Raw genomic sequence first — 18,170 nt, 5'->3', positions numbered from 1 at the left:
CTGCTGAGGGATACAAAAAGAAGCCACATCATGGTACATCATGGTAATGTTTTACAACACAAGAGATAAAAGTAATCTTCAGCATTTATTTTTCAGTTTCTAAATAAAAATTATTATCTAGCATTTAAATGGTCATTGATCTTTTGAGAAAAAGCCCATATAGTAGGTAATCATGATTGAAGGAAAGGGAAAACTTACAAATACATACACACACAAAGACAAGAAATGTCAACACCACTACCACTTTTGTATTTTATTGTGGAACTGAGTTTGTTTCCTTTACATCAAATATCCTCAGTGGAAGAGGGGACATTGCACACAAATATCATAAAAGCACTACATATTACTTTCACTGGAAACTAATTTCTACATTAGGTATGACTGGATAGAAGTGATGCAGGATTATAAGACATAATACCATACACAGCTGCAGACTGACACAAACACCATTCAGAACAAGAGAGAAGAGTTGTGTGAGGTGCTTCTCAGCCAGCAACAAGACTCTTTCTTTCCATAGTTTGGAAGATGATGGCTGCATGCAAATGCATGAAAACATATTTCAGATTTCCTCTTTTACAGTTGTGATTACAGCCAGTCTTGAAGAGGTAGCTTTGCCATCTGGAGCTCCTAGCTAGTCTAGTGCAGAGAAGCTTTTTTTTTCTCTTTTTTTTCTTTCAATATTTTTATGCCATTGTTTTATTTAGTTACTTATTTTTTTTAGATTTTTTTGTGAAGTCACAACAGACTTTTTTCTTTATTTTAAATAGCAAGCATTTTTAAACCAGGTGAATGATATAATTGCGTTCTAAGAAATGCTTACCCCTAGTTGCTTTTAGTGTTTTGTTCAATTAAGTGAAAAGATGAAAGCTTGCAGTTTCTTACATGTGTAAACATTATACTTTTTTCCTTTTCTAATACATCCAGACCAACAAAATTACTCTTTCTCTCAAAATATCATTACTGAGCAAGAACCTCTTGCAACAGATGAACAAAGAGAAGCATATGACAGAAATGTCCTAAATGCACAGTAAGCTCTTTGGAGCTGACTTGCTTGTGGTGGGAGGGATTGAAAATTCAATTAACAATTTGATTAAATCTTAGTAAATGAGTACCAGAATTCTCCTAAAATGCATAAGCTATAACAGACAATTAAAAAACCCCATTCATATACACAGTTAGCTCCATTCACCACAGTATGCAAGATAATAATTAAAAAAATCAAAAGTGAATTCTATGAAAGATGGGGTGAAAAGTAGAGGTCAATGAAGCCAGGCCCACCACAGGACTTTGAAAAGGTATGCAAGAGAGGCCCTGTCCAAGTTCAGGACTGGGGTGTGATCTCTAAAGTTAATTCTTCATTGAATTTTATGAAGCAGTATAGTAATAGCATAAAAATCATGACTGGGGATGCTGTTATGGATAATATAATCATTTAAATGGAGTGTCCTATTGAATCTTTATAATTAATCAATAACGAAACATGCTCCTAGAAATCTATGCTGATCAACAGCACTCATCGTTAATGTACACGGTACATTTTGATGACTGTTACTAAACCAATTGTGTAGTATTATGATTAGCACAGTTAGATTAGTTCCACAGGCAGGAAAGACATTAAGGGCAAGAGGAGCCGATGGAGCAGTTCATTGCTGTGTTACACCCAGGCATGATTACCATTTAAAAAGGAATGGATGGAACAGGCATTGCAATACCTCAGAATAGCCAGACTGGGTTTTTAATATTCTTGTAGCAGCAAAAAAATAAATGAACATTTTAACATCAGCTGTAACTGCCAATTATTATTTTTTTACTGTATTATTATTTTTAAAAAGTAAAACAAATGCTTGAGCCATCACAAACTTACTTGGGGAGATTTAAGGCTTGATTCTAATTTCATTTACAGTAGGACCAAATGACTGTAACTTCCCTGATTGTAGTGAAATTGCTCCTGATTCACAAGAGTAAGTGGCATAAGTCAGATTAGTCTCAGGACCACTGGTGTACTTAGATTTTCTACCAAAGCAGAGGTAGAAACCATTTCAGATATTGTCAGAAAATCAGAAACTCTGTTCCCACCCACTCAAAAAGTTTGAATTCTGACCTGTATAAGAAAGTAGACAAAGCAGAATTGTAGAAATAGTACAACTATTCTGCCAAACATTTTGCCTATAACTTTGAAGACTATGTATTACAAAAGCAATTTTAAGTGAATGATTATAAGCCCAGAAAACATGCTTGTTTTCACAATACATTTCCATCTGCCTTTTCTGCTATAGTCATTCTGAGTTATTTTTAACAACTTAAAAGGTATAGCAATAAATCAAACAGTATTGCTAGAGATACCTAAAAAAGACATTAAAAATAAATAAAAACCCCCAACAATTGACAAACAGTAATTCACAGCATTAAATAGGCCTCAGGACCCCATATTTAAAGGACCCTAAATCAGTATAAAAACCCCTCATAAAAATGAGGAGTGTAAACATATACCTATTAGACAAAAATATCCTAACAATGTAAAATTGAAATAAATTATAAGTAAAAAAAATAAAATGAGATCACAGTTCACTGCATTGTGAAACTTAATACCAGCTATAATGGTGAATCATACAGACCACCACATTTCTTCATTTTGGAGGCCTTTGCAGCTTTTTTAAGTTCATATTTGCAAATCTTCTACAGTGTAACAAGATTTTTTTTTATTGGGATAAAACTTCTGAGACTGAAATATCCAAACTGTTGTAAATGATGGAACTGTTCTACATGCTGTTCCACTGCAAGCAGTCTAGAGAAGGAAAGAAAGGGGGAAAGGATGAGAGAGAGGAAGGAGGAAAGGAAAGGAAAGGAAAGGAAAGGAAAGGAAAGGAAAGGAAAGGAAAGGAAAGGAAAGGAAAGGAAAGGAAAGGAAAGGAAAGGAAAGGAAAGGAAAGGAAAGGAAAGGAAAGGAAAGGAAAGGAAAGGAAAGGAAAGGAAAGGAAAGTCTTATTTTAGCTTATTACTTATTCTATCTCTTTTCAAGATCTTGTGAGGATTGAGAATGCAGGTTATACCCTTGTAAATATTAGGCAATCAACATTTCAAATACCATTTCTGTCATCATTTTACCACCAGGGTTCCCCTCCCCCCCACGTCCAAAAAGGTATTGGCAGTTGACTATTTCCAATAAATCTTACCTCAATATCCATTCTCACTAGAACCTTAAGCAACATTATTAATTTATCTTACAAAATTTCCTTCACCTGAAAAATTTTTCTTTGCATTTTCCTGTAAATGAAAACTTTTGTTAAAAATCCATTAAAAGTTCACACAGCACTAAAAAAAAAAAGGTTTCTGTACATTTGTTTCCATATTTACTCTTAAATTAAACAAATAAAATAAGGTAAGACAAAGGACAGATGAGTACTGTACAGACTCGCAGGTAAACTTTTTCATCATCCTGAATGTTTCACTAAGTTTTGCAACTCTGATACTGGACACCACTTCAATCTTGCTTCCACAGTACAAAAGAAGCTTTCCAAAAAATGCTCATCTTGCCTTGTTGAGCTGTCCTGGTGCATCAATGAATTATTCACAGAACCAACAAATGTAATTCATAGCATCAACCTGTTTGACCAGTCAGATGATAGGTTTCTAGTACCACACATGCACACTCACACTTCTTTACTGGTGTAACTATGAGCTGACACAGATGTTTTATAAATTTGCTGTCTCAACATTAAAAAATAAGTGCACCATGTTTCTTTGTACATTCAAGTCACTTTCTAAGGCAAATTGTCTACTGTATGTACTCCCAACTGCTTTGGTATTTTACTTCAGTTAATTGACAGTGGACATGGGTGTTTAAGCATGTGGACTCATCAGTTCTGACTGGAGTGAGTGTATTTTTACTGGGAGCATGCCTTAGACCAACAATTCTGCATGTTGAAAGAAAGGTTTTAGAATTTTGAATGGGGTTCAGACTATGTGCATATTTGGCCTACGATTATTATGGTATGTCAGTATGCAGAGTTCAAATAAAGTGGAAAACTACCAATGAGCGTTTAGGTTGCACGTCCTTTCCTAGCCACATTCTGCTGCTTCTTATTTTCCAGCTAACAATTCTGTAAAGTAAGGACCTCCTTTGCTATAGCTGAGATTGATCCAAATTTAAAACCTTTTTATGTGAGTGCATAAGCAAACTGCAGTAAGTGATACAGCTATTGCCATGAGACTACTGGAGATCTAATTATTTATTAATTCCTCCTCCTACCCCTCTCTCTTTCTCTCTCTTTGTGTTTCTTTAGAGGGCAAATGCCTCTACCTGGCAGAAGTCAGTTGGGATTGCTAGCACATGGTTTTCAAACGTACAGCAGAGATGAAACTGGATCTGTATTTTCGCAGTAATTTGAACCCTACTGTGGGAATGCTGTTATTTCCCTTAGCAATCAGCAAAGACTGAAAAATATTAACAACTTGCATCACCATGATACAGTATAGCATTTTGCAGGTATACAATTCAGCAGTTGAAATAGATGTGTTGAATTTTCAGAAAAGGTGTTTTCAAACTGAAGACTTTCTGGAAACAAAGCTAAATCTTGTGATGCACGGTCTTGTTCTTATAGTTCAATCTTGCATGCAGGAAAAGATTCATCTTGCATAACAACAGTGCTGCTGCTTGCCAAAACCATGATGTTGAGTTCCTGCTGTTTCTCATGGGTCTCTTGGTACCATTCCCTCATCACTTCTGAGTCATGGGTTGGGATTAAGGTCACCTGCAACGCAAAACAGGAGAACTCCTGAGGAATGGACAACAGAAACAACTGATAAGAAAAATGTCTTTGTAAGAAGTCCTGGCCAACAAGTATGATTCCTTTTTGGAAATAGTGGATCTTTATGCGATAAATACTTAAATAAATGGATGGATAAAAGGAAATAAACAAACATGTAGATAAGATAAAATGACTGTAAAGAAGCAGTTTATCAAAATAAAACCTTGGTTCTCTGAGGTGCTGAGATGACACTTTACAGAGAAATAGCAGTCTGTAGCCTGCACTGATAGTTCTTCAGATTATGGCCAAATATTTTGTTTACTTATTTATGATGTTAAAAAGACACTTGAAGTTTCCAAGTGTTCATGGTTACCATATAAACCATGAAACATTCACTTTTCTTTTCTACTTACAAACTGCAAGGTTTCCAAACTTGGATCATATATGGTATAGCAACAAGATGAAATAGTCAAATGGCCCTGTAAACCAGCTCCCAACTGTTTTATTCTCCAGAGACAGGTCAGAAGGGCCAGAAATGGGGGAGCAGCTGAGTATGGTACAGCTCTGTGCTTCACTTGGGTGTTCTCTCACATCACTGGTGAAACAAGGTGTCCAGGCTGGGAACTCCTGTCCATAGCAGCCACCGCCCACTCCAGAGGCACTCTGGTTTCCTGTAGTTGCTTCCCAGAGAAGATTAAATTTCCAGGTAGAAATATTAGTGAAGAACCTACCTGCATGTTACTCTCCCACTGGGTCTTGCCCTCCAGCAGGGAGTCCAGAACAGCCCTGCTTGGCTCCTTGGCTGAAGAATTGTTCCCGCTCACCACATAGTAGGATGACCGCACCCTCTTGAAAAACTCAACATTGACATTCTTGCTATTGCTGTGGTTGGGAATGTACACCAGATCCAAATACACCGGAGGTCCTGGAGGCACCGCTGTAGATTTTGCAGACTTGCGATTCCCAGGTCCTTTGGAAATCAAACAACAAAAGAATATATCACAGGCTGGTTAAAAACATGCATTTATTAATTACCACTATAACCGCTGAGATTATATTCTTAAAATTGCTACTGTTGGTTAAGCATTACATAGCTAGAGTTGTACTTCTGTGTCCCTGAAACAATTATGGCATTACCCTCCGACATCTAATGACACATTCCAGCTTTGTTGTATGCCAATTATGATTGCACTGGGAGAAAAAAAAAAAAAAAAAGTAACTAACTATATGATACAATAAAAACTCACTACCACATAACCAACATTTGACTGAACCTTTCCCAGTAATATACTACTATTATCCAACAATTACTATGCAGGGCTGTTATTACTGAATTACCATTCAATAAATAGCAGTATTATTTTCCAAGTTAAGTACAGCTTTTTGAAAGTCTCAAGTATGCATGATTATAAAACCTAGGGTCACACAGGGAGCCATGCAGAAGTGGTCCTGAGATGTGGGGTATCAGCACATATCAAGACATAGTAGATGTTGATATGCTCAGACTGTCTTATAGGTGCATCAGGAAGCTACTATATATGAGCAGAAAGAGGGGCAAAGAGGAACTTGGGAGAACAGAGAAACTTCCTAAAGCAAGTACTTCAGGAAACTAAGAACAAGTGTTTGTTTGCCTGTTGGATCCTTATTTGCATACACAAACTAGCCATTTATCACAAAAAGTAGAGGGAAGCATGTTTTTGCTGCTATACATACTGTAGTATCTGTTCTAAGAAGAGGTTCAGTCAAAAAGAAGTTCAAAGTTTAAGCACTCACATTAAAAATACTAACAAAAAAAGCTGCTTTTGCTACACACTGAATCATGGTGTTAACTGACAATCAGGATTCAACCAGCAATCATATCTAAATGATCACCATTTATGTTTTATTGGTCTTCTCATGATGTTACAGAGGATGAAGTTTGGTAAACTAAATTATCTGAGCAATATACTCTATTTAGGAACACATATTGTAAAGCCAGAAAAGTCCAATACAATTGTCTAGTGTGACCTGCCGTTCATCATAGGGCAATATGCCCAATAAGCATGATAATATGATAAGATCTCCTGAGTTAGAGAGTTTTTAACTATTGGGTATGTTACAAAATCTTTTATCATCTTTCATCATAAAAAAATCTGTGATACATCTGTCTGAATTGTGGATACTAACATTGGATAAAATATTAGACATTACATTTTACACTTAAATGTCATTATCAAATAGAGCCTTGGCTTCAGCTCTAGTGTATACCTGAGAAGTATGCTTCAAGAAAGAAGAATCTAATATAAAGCTAAGGTGCTAGAGAAATGTATAGCATGAGGAACTGAACTGCTGCTTTGAAAAGCATCTACTAACAGACATGCAAATGATAGTGTAAGAAAGGAACAGCAGACCACTTAAAATGGGAAAGCTACAGATAGCTGTTTTCTGGTTTGCTTGTACTGAATCCTAGACCTGCTCCTTGTAAAAAGCTTTCAAAGAACATCAGTCCTGACAACAGCAAAATCAAAGTATCTCCAAAAAACTCTCTAACAAGATCTGCCAGAAATGACATATTAGCACAATGCCTTCTTCAGTAATCTAATTCATATTTTATTACTACTTAGAATACACAGCAGTCATTCAAAATGACATTAATTTTCTGTATGTTTAGTCATCACTGATGGCATATGACTTTAACTGGACTATGTGATATACATACTCAGCTCACTGAAAGTGCTCTTACTACTGTTATCATTTTTTAAAAATACTCTTAAAAATTAATTTGTGGGAAACTTTTTGGAAAGCAATGGACACGTTGAACTGATGAGCTTATGAACTTTGTGTAACAGAAAAGATACCGAAATACGGAACGAGCTAGCACAGTCTGAAGGTCAACATGAAGCAGGAAATCACACGCTGATACTGAAACTGCTACTCCTCAACAGATGCTGAATGTGTATTAGTAAAAGATTGACTTGGCATAAACAGTAACAAACTATAGATAATAAGTTACAGCTGTATTTAACCAATAATAGTTTGTATGTATAAGTTTAGAAGCCAATGAGCACAGAACACGGAGCTAACCCACATTGTAGTAAAGTATATAATGGTTTAAGTATTTTAATTAAACGGCTTCAGCATGATCATATTGGTCTGTGTCTGACTCCCACTGCATTAATTCATCAAAGTAATAAAAGCATCCAATGTCTGATAGTATGTTTGCCTCTCACAATATTAAATTGCATTATTTTATGTTAAGAGCATTGTGCTTACATGATTCTTACAATGAATAAAGTGGTTCACTACAACTGATTTCACTTCACCTACAAAAGTGGTACTTTTAATTCTATTACTTGGTTAACCATTCAGACAGCTAGTGTTAAGTTCTTTATATTTGATGTACTCTCTCTAATTTTTTACATCTGAGCAAACTGACACATCAAGTTTCTCAGATTGCAAAAGTTAACTCCATGAATTTCATTCATTTAAATGTGGCCTTAACACGCCAGATTTATATTTAAAACATGGACTTTCTTTGGGGGTTTGCTACATTGATTCTGTGATTCTCAGCTGATATAAAGGCAACCTAACTTCACGTCAACATCTAAGAAAATCTTAACATTAGGGAACTCTTATCTATCTTTACCTATGGTTGCAGTCTTTGCTGACTTGGATGTTGTTGTATTTGCTGCATTCTTGGTGTCCTTATCTTTTTCTTCCACTTGAGACTTTACTTCAGGATTAGAGGTATTTTTGGTTGCCTTCTCCACAGACTCCTTATTTTTTGAAGAAGCTGTTTTAGAAATTTTGTCTAAAGATTCTTTTACAGCTGGTTTTGGTGAAGCTACTTGTTTTGTTTTACCATCGCTTTTTTTAACAGGAGAAGATGACTTGGTCTTAGTACCCTGCTTTTTTGTCTTTGTCTTTTCTTTGAGGTCCTTCTTCAAAGGTTTACCCAAATTCTGATTGGTGGGCACAGTCTCTGGATCAACCATGGAGACATCAGGGTGCCTAGGGGAAGGGCTGCGATCCTGCATTGGGACAGGTGGTGGGTCAATTTGTTTGTATGTAATTGTCTTGTCTGTTGGAATGGTTTCTGACTCGTCTTCTGAGTCAATGTTAGCATCTGCAGTGATGGAAGGGCATTCCTCAGTCTCAGGGGGAACATCTGAATCAGTCTGAGATGGAGCAGACTCGCTCATGGACGTGGGAGGGGTTTCGTCACACTGCCGCCCTTGCTGCTTTCCCCCAGAAGGTGGCTGGGCTCCCCCAGATTGAGTTAATGGCGTCTCTTGATCTTGAGACTGTTCTTTACTTGAAAACCACTCAAGGGGATTCGGGTTGATAAATGAGGGCGAAAGTTCAGTTTTAGGATGTTTATATTCGCAGGAGGACACAAGGCATAAGTCAACATCTTGACAGGATTCTGCTAATGATTTTCCTGGAGTAAAATGTGCACTTGCTTCATAGGAATAGCTAGTAGCTTCAGATGACCTGGTGGCTTTCCCTGTTATCTCATAGGAATAATCTGTGGCCTGAGGTGATCTAGATTTTGCAATTGCCTCATAGGAGCAGCTAATATCCTCTGGTGACCTAGTAGTTTTCTCTGTGGCCTTGTAAGAATAACTAAGTTCTTCTGGTGACCTGCTGTTTTTCTCTGAATCTTCTTTTTCTGGGCTGATTAAAGGTTCTGGACTGTGCTTTGTTAGGGGTTCCTGGTAACCAAATGCTTTGACAGAGGACACTTGCAGCAACAACAAAGATGTGTGATTAGCTGACACTGCTTCTGTGACTGCAGGGAGTGAATCTAGAAAACTAGGAGAGTACAGAGGAGAAGATTCCCTTGGAGTTAATGGAGATAGGTCAGACTTTGGTGACAGCTTTTCTCCTAGGCTCTGCACTTTTTCTGAGGTAAAAGAAGAATGTAGTGACATATCTCTGGGTTGAATAGCACCTGAAAAAGTTTCTTCTGGCAGTGGCGAAGCTAACTGGGAAGGTGTATGAGCTGATGAAGTTGAGGATGAAGCTTCAATTTGAGAAACTGAAATAATTTCTGAAATATCTTTCTCCTGAGAGTAAGATGAGTGCTCCACAGGGGAAATCTTCTGTGCAAAAATAGGGTCCTGTATATCTGAAGGGCTATAATCTACTTCTGTTGGTCCATTTTCAGATATATGGTGTATACTAGTGCCCACATTAGGATAGTCTGGAGATTGCCTACTAAAGTCCATTGCTAAAGACTTCTCAGGGGACTCCTGACCAAATTCTACTGATGTAGTCGACTGCTCAGGAGATCTGTGATCGTGCACTGGGGTTCTTGATTTGGCGGTTTTTGGTGAGAAATCTGGTGGAGAAATTGACATGGGCCTTGGGCACTCTTCCTTAGATGGAGATATGTCTGTTTCCTGAAATGTTGTTGGTGTTTGTACAACTGACACTGAAAGGGAATCATCAACTTCAGTAGAGTGAGGGGATCCAACCTCAGCATGCAAAGAAGGAGATACATCATCAGTAGTTGGTTCTGGAAATGAACTAGTAGCAACAGATGCTGTAGAGACAGATGCTACTCCTTCTATATGGGAATAGGTGTCTTCTGCTACAACCTCATCAACTGGAGTTGCAGACTTGTCAGAAACAGTGCCTTCAGAAATTGACATTTTGGTGTCTTCTTTTAAGGAACCGAACTGACCGATGTCTATTTGAGTAGGTGAGAGATCACCTGCTAACTTCCGCTCATCCAAGACAAATGAAGACTGAGAGCTGCTGGGTTCTGTATCCTCCATTTTCCTTTCTTGGCTGAAGCCTTCTTTAATTGCCATAAACTCCATGGTTTTCTCATCTTGTTTTTCTTGGAAAAGGCCCACAGAGCTGGCTTCAGAAGCTGGGCTCATCTGAACAGGTGATTTTTCTTTTTCAGGTTTTCCCTCAGAAGAACTTCCATAATCTCTGGTGGGAGACTTTACATCAGCATTCAAAAATGTATCATAAGTGGTCTCTGAACCTATCAGTGGTGGACTCCGTAGAGGCGAGAGAACCTTTTCAATGGGAGATTCTGAATCTGGCACAGGCTCATCCAGAGGGCTTATTCTGGGTTTTGCAGAGTCATCTTTGACTTCACTGAGTTCAAAGCTAACAGGAGTTTCTGTTTCTGTTGTTTCAGAGGGAAGCTGACTGGATTTTTCATCAGTGGGAGACTGATAATAAGGTGTGTGACCAGCACTACCAGCAGCAGACTGTGAGGGAGGTGCTACTTCTAACGTTTTATCTTCATAGCTTGCACAGTGCTCTTCAGCACCTTCTTGATGCACATCAGGCAATGTAGCAATGGGGACAGGCTCAGCTGATACCTTGATCTCATTGGGAGTGAGTGAAAAATTCACACTACGTTCACTCAGTGGTGTTTTGGCAACAGGTGATGGAGGGGACAAACTCTCAGCTGGACTCTTGGCTGGACTACATTTTCCATGATCTTCTGGATAGGGTTCTTTGATTTCTAATTTGGCAGTGCCTTGAATTTCACTCCCTTTTTGCAAATATACATCTTGGAATGCAGATTTGCAGAATTTGTCTTCCTCTAATGAAGAAGGTGGTGAGATGGTAGAAGCTGAGGCATTATAGTCTTTACCTTCTGTGGCCTCTGTTTTGGATCCTTCTGATAATCCATTAAAAGCATCTGGAAGTGGAGAAAGTTTAGGTCTAGCAAATTCTTGAGAGTACAGTGATGTCTCATACTTGGTAATGTTCATGTACTCTTGAGAAGGTGATTCACTTTCCTCGTTGTTAGTTTCATCACTCATGACATCCCGGGGTGTAGACATTTCATCCATTGGAGTTGGTTCACTGGATATTTCGATGGTAGACTGTGTATAACCTGAAGTAGCAGTGAATTCCTCAGGTTGATCTCTATCTTCTTCATCAGAAACAGTGGCTTCACTTTCTGAACCATCAGGTAATGTTTCATCATGGATAGAAGAGGCCAGTTCAACTGCTGGAGACTGAGGCTCTGAGTGTTTTGTTGGTGTAATTATGAGTAGGCCATATTTATGTTCAACTTCAACAGCTTCTGCAGCTTTGTCTACCACAGCCATCACATAACCTTTTTCAGCTTCTATTTTTTCAGTCTCCTCTTCATCTCTGATGTCTTCTGCTTTGTCTTCCTCCTCTTCTTCAGTCTCTTCAGTTTTTGCCTTTTCTACTGCTTCTTCGCTGTCTTCCTCAGCCCGTTCATCTGATGCCTCATCATCTGCCTTGTCAATATATTTTTCGACTTTAATGTTAGCACCTACTTCAGCAATTATTTCTTCTGAACTCTCTTCCATTTGTATTGCTTCCTCCATATATGGTTTTGTGGTATCCAGTGGTGTCTTTACTTCCTCATCTTCACCTCGTTCTTCAGCTTCTTCTGTCTCTGCCTTTTCCTCATAATCTCCTGCTTCATATGATTCTTCCAAGCCAGTTCCCTCATCTTCAAACTTTTCATTGTCATCAACTCTGTGTTTTTCCACAGATTCCAATTCTTCGGGTGTTTGTTCACACTCACCCTCAGCCTCTGTGGTAGTTATGCCTTCATCAGAGGACTCAGCAGGTCCTTCATTATCTAATTTTTCTTTTTGGACTTCAAAGGCTTCTTTTTGTTCTGTGCCAGTGAGTTTCAGTTCATCCTCTATAAGGGCAACTTGAGGTTTTGTTTCTTTTATTGTTTCTACTTCTTCAGTTTTTAATTCCTCAAAATCCTTTGTTAAATCCTCTGGTGAAGACATAAGGGATCTCTCCACTTCAAGTTCTTTTCCACTAGCTGTAATTTCTGTAGCTGCTACCATGGTGGGAGTGTCTCCAACTGCTGCAAGGGCAGCTTGCACTCCACTGACTTTGATCTCCTTCTTCACAGTCCTAATTTTTCCTTTTTCCTTTGGTTTTCCAGCAGGTACTGCTTCTTTTTTAGCAGGTTCCTCCTTCTTTTGTGGTTTAGACTTTGATGCTGGCTTTTTGACTTCAGCCAAAGGAGCAGCTGTCTTCTTTGTTTCTTTAGGAACCTTTTTGATGTCCTTTTTGGCTTCTTTTTCTTCCTTCTTGCTTTCCTTCTTCTCTTCTTTTTTACCTTCTTTTTTAACTTCCTTTGGTGGAACTTCTTTCTTTACTTCCTTCTTAGTTTCCTTCTTCTCTTCCTTTTTCACCTCTTTTTTAACTTCTTGCTTGATCTCTTCTTTTTTGGGTTTTTCCTCTTTTTTGATGGGTGTTTTCTCCTCTTTTTTAGAAACCTCTTTCTTTGGTTTTTCTTTTTCTTCTTTCTTTTCTTCAGGTTTTGTTTTGACTTCCTTTTTCACTGGCTTCTCCTTTGCCACTTTCAGTTTTACATCTGTAGCTTCTTTTTCAGAAGTTTCAGATTTTATTAATTGTTCTTTACTTGTTACGTCTTTTTCTGCCACTATAGGTTTGGTCTCCATTTTTGCTGGTTTCTCTTTTTTAACTGGAACTTTTTCTTTGCTTTCCAATTTCGGAAGCTTTTCCAGTGCTGGACTAGGCTTTGCAGGCTCTGGTGTTTCTTCTGATTCCTTTCTGACAGGCTTGCTTGGTGTCTTTGCAGCAGGCTTCAGGCTCTCCTGGCTGTCTGTTCGTTTTTTCAACTTTGCTTGTTTCACAGCTGGACTAGCAATGTTCCCAGTTAGGTCTTTTTGTGTAACCATTGGTTGTTTAAGGAAGTCTAAGTGTTTGAGTTTTTCTAGTCCTTCTAGAATATTATATTGAGTGCTGTTTCCAGGAAACAGAACTCGGATTATTTTTTCTGCAGGATTAGCTGGATGCCACACAATCAGGGATGAGACAGAGGTGAAATAGGATAATGGAATGTCTAGTTCCTGGCCATTTGGTAGCAGGAATTCAGCTTTATCTTTGCTAGTACCACTCCACTGTTGCATAAAATATTGCATCTCTTTGCTATTTTTGACAGGATTAAGCACATACATCTCAAGTTTGCCAACTCCCATTTTCTGAAACAAAATGATGGGGTCAGCAGTATTTCCTACATTTCTGAAAAGAGGTTCTGGTTTCATACACAATTTATTTAAATATTGGAGAGTAAAACAAGCTTCTTCTACACTCCTTTTTACTCTAAAGTTAGGATCCAGGTTCTTCAGATTCTCAGGTACATTAAGGAATACAACTCCTAAATCAGGTGAGATCAGATTTTTCATCCAGTCACTGTTGGTAGTAGACCCTTGGGACTGTTCCTCTTCTAATTCAGCTATCTTTCGCTGAAGCATGCTATTGATTCCTGGCAGGTTATCATCTCCGATATGAGTGAGTAGAATAGAATCTACTCTGTCCAAGTGCCGGATAAGTTTCCAAAAGCAAGATTTTCTTTCGGATCCTCCATTGATAAGCATGTTGAATCCATTCACTGCAAACAACGCAGAGTCCCCTCTTCCACCCGGGAAAATATAACAGCAGGGTTTGGAGAGCTTCAAGAACCCTCCTGAAGTTGGAGGTTCCAAAATGTCAAAGGGTGACGGCACTTCCACTGATTCTGACAGATACTCTGTGAATTCAGAGAGTCCTTCCATTTTGGGCAATATGGAAGCTGAGTTGAGTTTAATGTTAATAAAGTCTTGAAGGTTGTGTCTGTCAAGGTTGGAATTTTTCCAGTCTCCTTCCTCAGGGCAGAAAAGAGTTAAGCTGGCTTTGTTGGCAGGGTGTGTGGTGCTCAATAATTCACCAATCTAGGGTTGTAAAACAAAATCACAAGAAGATGCATGTAAATTCATTTTTTAATGACAATTAATGTCAGAACATAATATTTCCTGATCTATCGATAAAATCTTTTTCATTTGCTTCTGCACTGTTGAGTACCCATCCTAGGAAGCTAAAGGAACCTGTTAGCACAATTAGTTTACCACTGTATTTTTTTTAAATACAAAGGAGCAGCTTATGAGGAAAGGTCCCTTCCTCATTGCCCAAAGAAGGAAAGTACCTCAGGGTTTCCCCTTCCCTCCTCCACCCTTTATAGGAGGACAATACAAGTTCTAATATTTAGAGGGGATGAGGACTATGAGGCTAACGCTGCCAGAGCTGTCACTATCTCTGCCATTGGCTCATGAGTCTCCCTGCTTCCCCTGCCCACCCAGAAGAGCCAGCCAAACATCTAAGGGAAACAGTACATCCTTTTAACAGGCAGAGAATAACTGCAGCCAAGAGGAGGCCAGCATCCTCATGGGGCAGCTGCCTTCTGCACCCCCTCGTCACACAGGATGTATTCCCTGACACCATCATTACTACAGTTCTGTCTACAGGCTGGCTCCTGACTCCCAGACTGTAGGACAGTTTTCCAGACCACTAAGAAATAATTTATTGCATAAAAATCTAAACAGTTGCAAGTTTTGTATTTGTGAGATTGTGAGGTACATATATTTATTGCTCTATTGTGCTGGTTTCAGCTGGGATACGGTTAAATTTCTTCACAGTAGCTAGTATGGGGTTATGTTTTGGATTTGTGCTGTAAACAGTGTTGATAATACAGGTATGTTTTAGTTACTGCTGAGCAGTGCTTACACAGAGTCAAGGCTTTTTCTGCTCCTCACACTGCTCCACCGTTGGGAGGGGACACAGCCAGGATAGCTGACCCCAACTGAACAAAGGGATATTCCATGACATATGACGTCATGCTCAGCATATAAAGCTAGGGGAAGAAGAAGGAAGGGGGGTCGTTTGGCGTAATGGCGTTTGTCTTCCCAGGTGATGGAGCCCAATCACCTCCTTATTTTCCATGTGTCTCAGCAGAATTTCCAGGAGGATCTGCTCCATGATCTTGCTGGGCATAGAGGTGAGACCGACTGGTCTGTAGTTCCCCGGGTCTTCCTTTTTTCCCTTTTTAAAATGGGGGTTATGTTTCCTCTTTTCCAGTCAGTGGGAACTTCACCAGACTGCCACGACTTCTCAAAAATGATGGATAGTGGCTTAGCAACTTCATCCGCCAGTTCCCTCAGGACATGCAGATGAATCCCATCAGGTACCATGGACTTGTGCACCTTCAGGTTTCTTAGATGGTGTCGAATGATGTATAGACCATGAGATCAGGAAGAGTAAGTTGATGAGGTCTTCTACAGACAGCTGAAAGCAGCCTCACAGTCACAGGCCCTGGTTCTCATGGGGGACTTCAACTACCCTGATATTTCCTGGAAAGGCAGCACAGCCAGGCACGCACAGTCCGGGAGGTTTCTGCAGAGCATTGATGATGACTTTTTGACACAGGTGGTGGAGGAACCAACGAGGAGAGGTGCACTGCTGAACCTTGTGCTGACAAAGAAGGACTGGCTGAGGATGTGAAGGTTGGGGGCAGCCTTGGCTGCAGTGACCATGAGATGGTGGAGTTCAGGATCCTGCATGGAAGAAGCAGGGCAAAAAGTAGAATTACAACCCTGGACTTCAGGAGAGCTGACTTTGGCCTCTTCAAAGACCTACTTGAGGAAATACCATGAGCTAAGGCTCTAGAAGGAAGGGGAGTGCAAGAGAGCTGACTAATATTTAAGCACCACTTCCTCCAAGCTCAAGATCTATGGATCCCTAGGAGTAAGAAATCAGGCAAAGGAGGCAGGAGACCTGCATGGATGAGCAAGGAACTTCTGGAAAAACTCAGATGGAAGAAGGAAGTTTACAGAATGTGGAAAAAGGGACTGGCCACTTGGGAGAAGTATAGGAACGTTGTCAGAGTATGCACGGATGCAATGAGGAAGGCTAAGGCCCATTTGGAATTAAACCTGGCAAGGGATGTCAAGGACAATAAGAAGGGCTTCTTCAAGTACATCAGTGGTAAAAGGAAGACTAGGGAAAATGTGGGCCCGCTGCTGAATGAGGTGGGTGCCCTGGGGATGGAGGATACAGAGAAGGCGGAACTAATGAATGCCTTCTTTGCCTCAGTCTTTACTGCTAAGGCCGGCCCTCAGGAGCCCCAGACCCTGGAGGTGGGAGAGAGAGCCTGGAGAAAGGCTGACTCTCCCTCAATTGGATGCACCCATGAATGCTGAGGGAACTGGCAGATGTTATTGCAAAGCTGCTCTCCATCATCTTTGAAAGGTCCTGGAGAACAGGTGAGGTGCCTGAGGACTGGAAGAAAGCCAATGTCATCCCAGTCTTCAAAAAGGGAAAGAAGGAGGACCCAGGAAACTACAGCCCAGTCAGCCTCACCTCCATCCCTGGAAATGTGATGGAACAGCTCATCCTGGATGTCATCTCTAAGCATGTAGAAGAAAAAAAGTTCAATGGGAGTGGTCAAGATGGAATCACCAAGGGGAAATCATGCTTGACCAATCTGATAGCCTTCTATGATGGCATGACTGGCTGGGTAGATGAGGGGAGAGCAGTGAACGTTCTCTACCTTGACTTCAGCAAGGCTTTTGACACAGTCTCCCATAACAGCCTCATAGCTAAGATTAGAAGGGGTGGATTAGATGAGTGGACAGTGAGGTGGATGGAGAACTGGCTGAATGGCAGAGCTCAGAGAATTGTAATCAGTGGCTCAGAGTCTAGTTGGAGGCCTGTAACTAGTGGTGTTCCCCAGGGGTCAGTACTGGGTCCAGTCTTGTTCAACACATTCATCAGTGACCTGGATGAGGGGACAGAGTGTACCCTCAGCAAGTTTGCTGATGACACATAACTGGGAGGGGTGGCTGACACACCAGAAGGCTGTGTCGCCATTCAGCGAGACCTGGACAGGCTGGAGAGTTGGGCAGACAGGAACCTAATGAAGTTCAACAAGGGCAAGTGTAAGGTCCTGCACCTTGGGAGTAATAATTGCATAGAGCGGTACAGGTTGAGGGCTGACCTGCTGGGAAGCAGCTCTGCAGTGAGGGACCTGGGAGTCCTGGTGGACAACAAGTTGACCATGAGCCAGCAATGTGTCCTTGTGCCCAAGAAGGCCAATAGTCTCCTGGGGTGCATTAAAAAGAGCGAGGCCAGTAGGTTGAGGGAGGTCATCCTTCCCCTCTACTCTGCCCTGGTGAGGCCACATCTGGAGTACTGTGTCCAGTTCTGGGCTCCCCAGTTCAAGAAGGACAGGGAACTGCTGGAGAGGGTGCAGCAGAGGCTACAAAGATGATTGAGGGATTGGAGCATCTCCCTTATGAGGAAAGGCTGAGAGAGCTGGGTCTCTTTAGCCTGCAGAAGAGAAGACTCAGAGGGGACCTCATCAGTGCTTATAAATATCTAAAGGGTGGATGTCAAGAGGATGAGGCCAGCCTCTTCTCAATGGTGCCCAGTGACAAGACAAGGGGCAATGGGCACAAACAGGAATACAGTAAATTCCATCTCAACATGAGGAAAAACTTCTTTAAGGGTGGCAGGGCCCTGGAACAGGCTGCCCAGAGAGGTGGTGGAGTCACCTTCTCTGGAGATATTCAAAACATGCCTGGATGCTTTCATGTCCAGTCTGCTCTGGGTGATCCTGCTTTGGCA

At 40.4% G+C, this 18,170-nt stretch overlaps 1 protein-coding gene across 1 annotated transcript in view; it reads right to left on the bottom strand.

The window, feature by feature from the left end:
• Positions 1–4,595: 4,595 nt before the first annotated feature.
• The window catches only part of LOC141476716 (microtubule-associated protein 1B-like), a 118,104-nt gene continuing 104,529 nt past the window's right edge, over positions 4,596–18,170 (bottom strand). Inside the window, exons 5-7 of the mRNA XM_074165520.1 lie at positions 8,374–14,443; positions 5,480–5,718; positions 4,596–4,751 (exon numbers count right to left, since the gene is read on the bottom strand). Of these exons, the coding sequence (XP_074021621.1) occupies positions 4,596–4,751; positions 5,480–5,718; positions 8,374–14,443 (6,465 nt within the window). The remainder of the gene's footprint in view (positions 4,752–5,479; positions 5,719–8,373; positions 14,444–18,170) is intronic.

Source organism: Numenius arquata, chromosome W (assembly GCF_964106895.1).
Source record: "Numenius arquata chromosome W, bNumArq3.hap1.1, whole genome shotgun sequence".
NCBI classification, from domain to species: Eukaryota; Metazoa; Chordata; class Aves; order Charadriiformes; family Scolopacidae; genus Numenius; species Numenius arquata.
The sequence above is the reverse complement of the archived record's forward strand: the minus strand, read 5'-3'. Positions and strand labels throughout refer to the sequence as shown.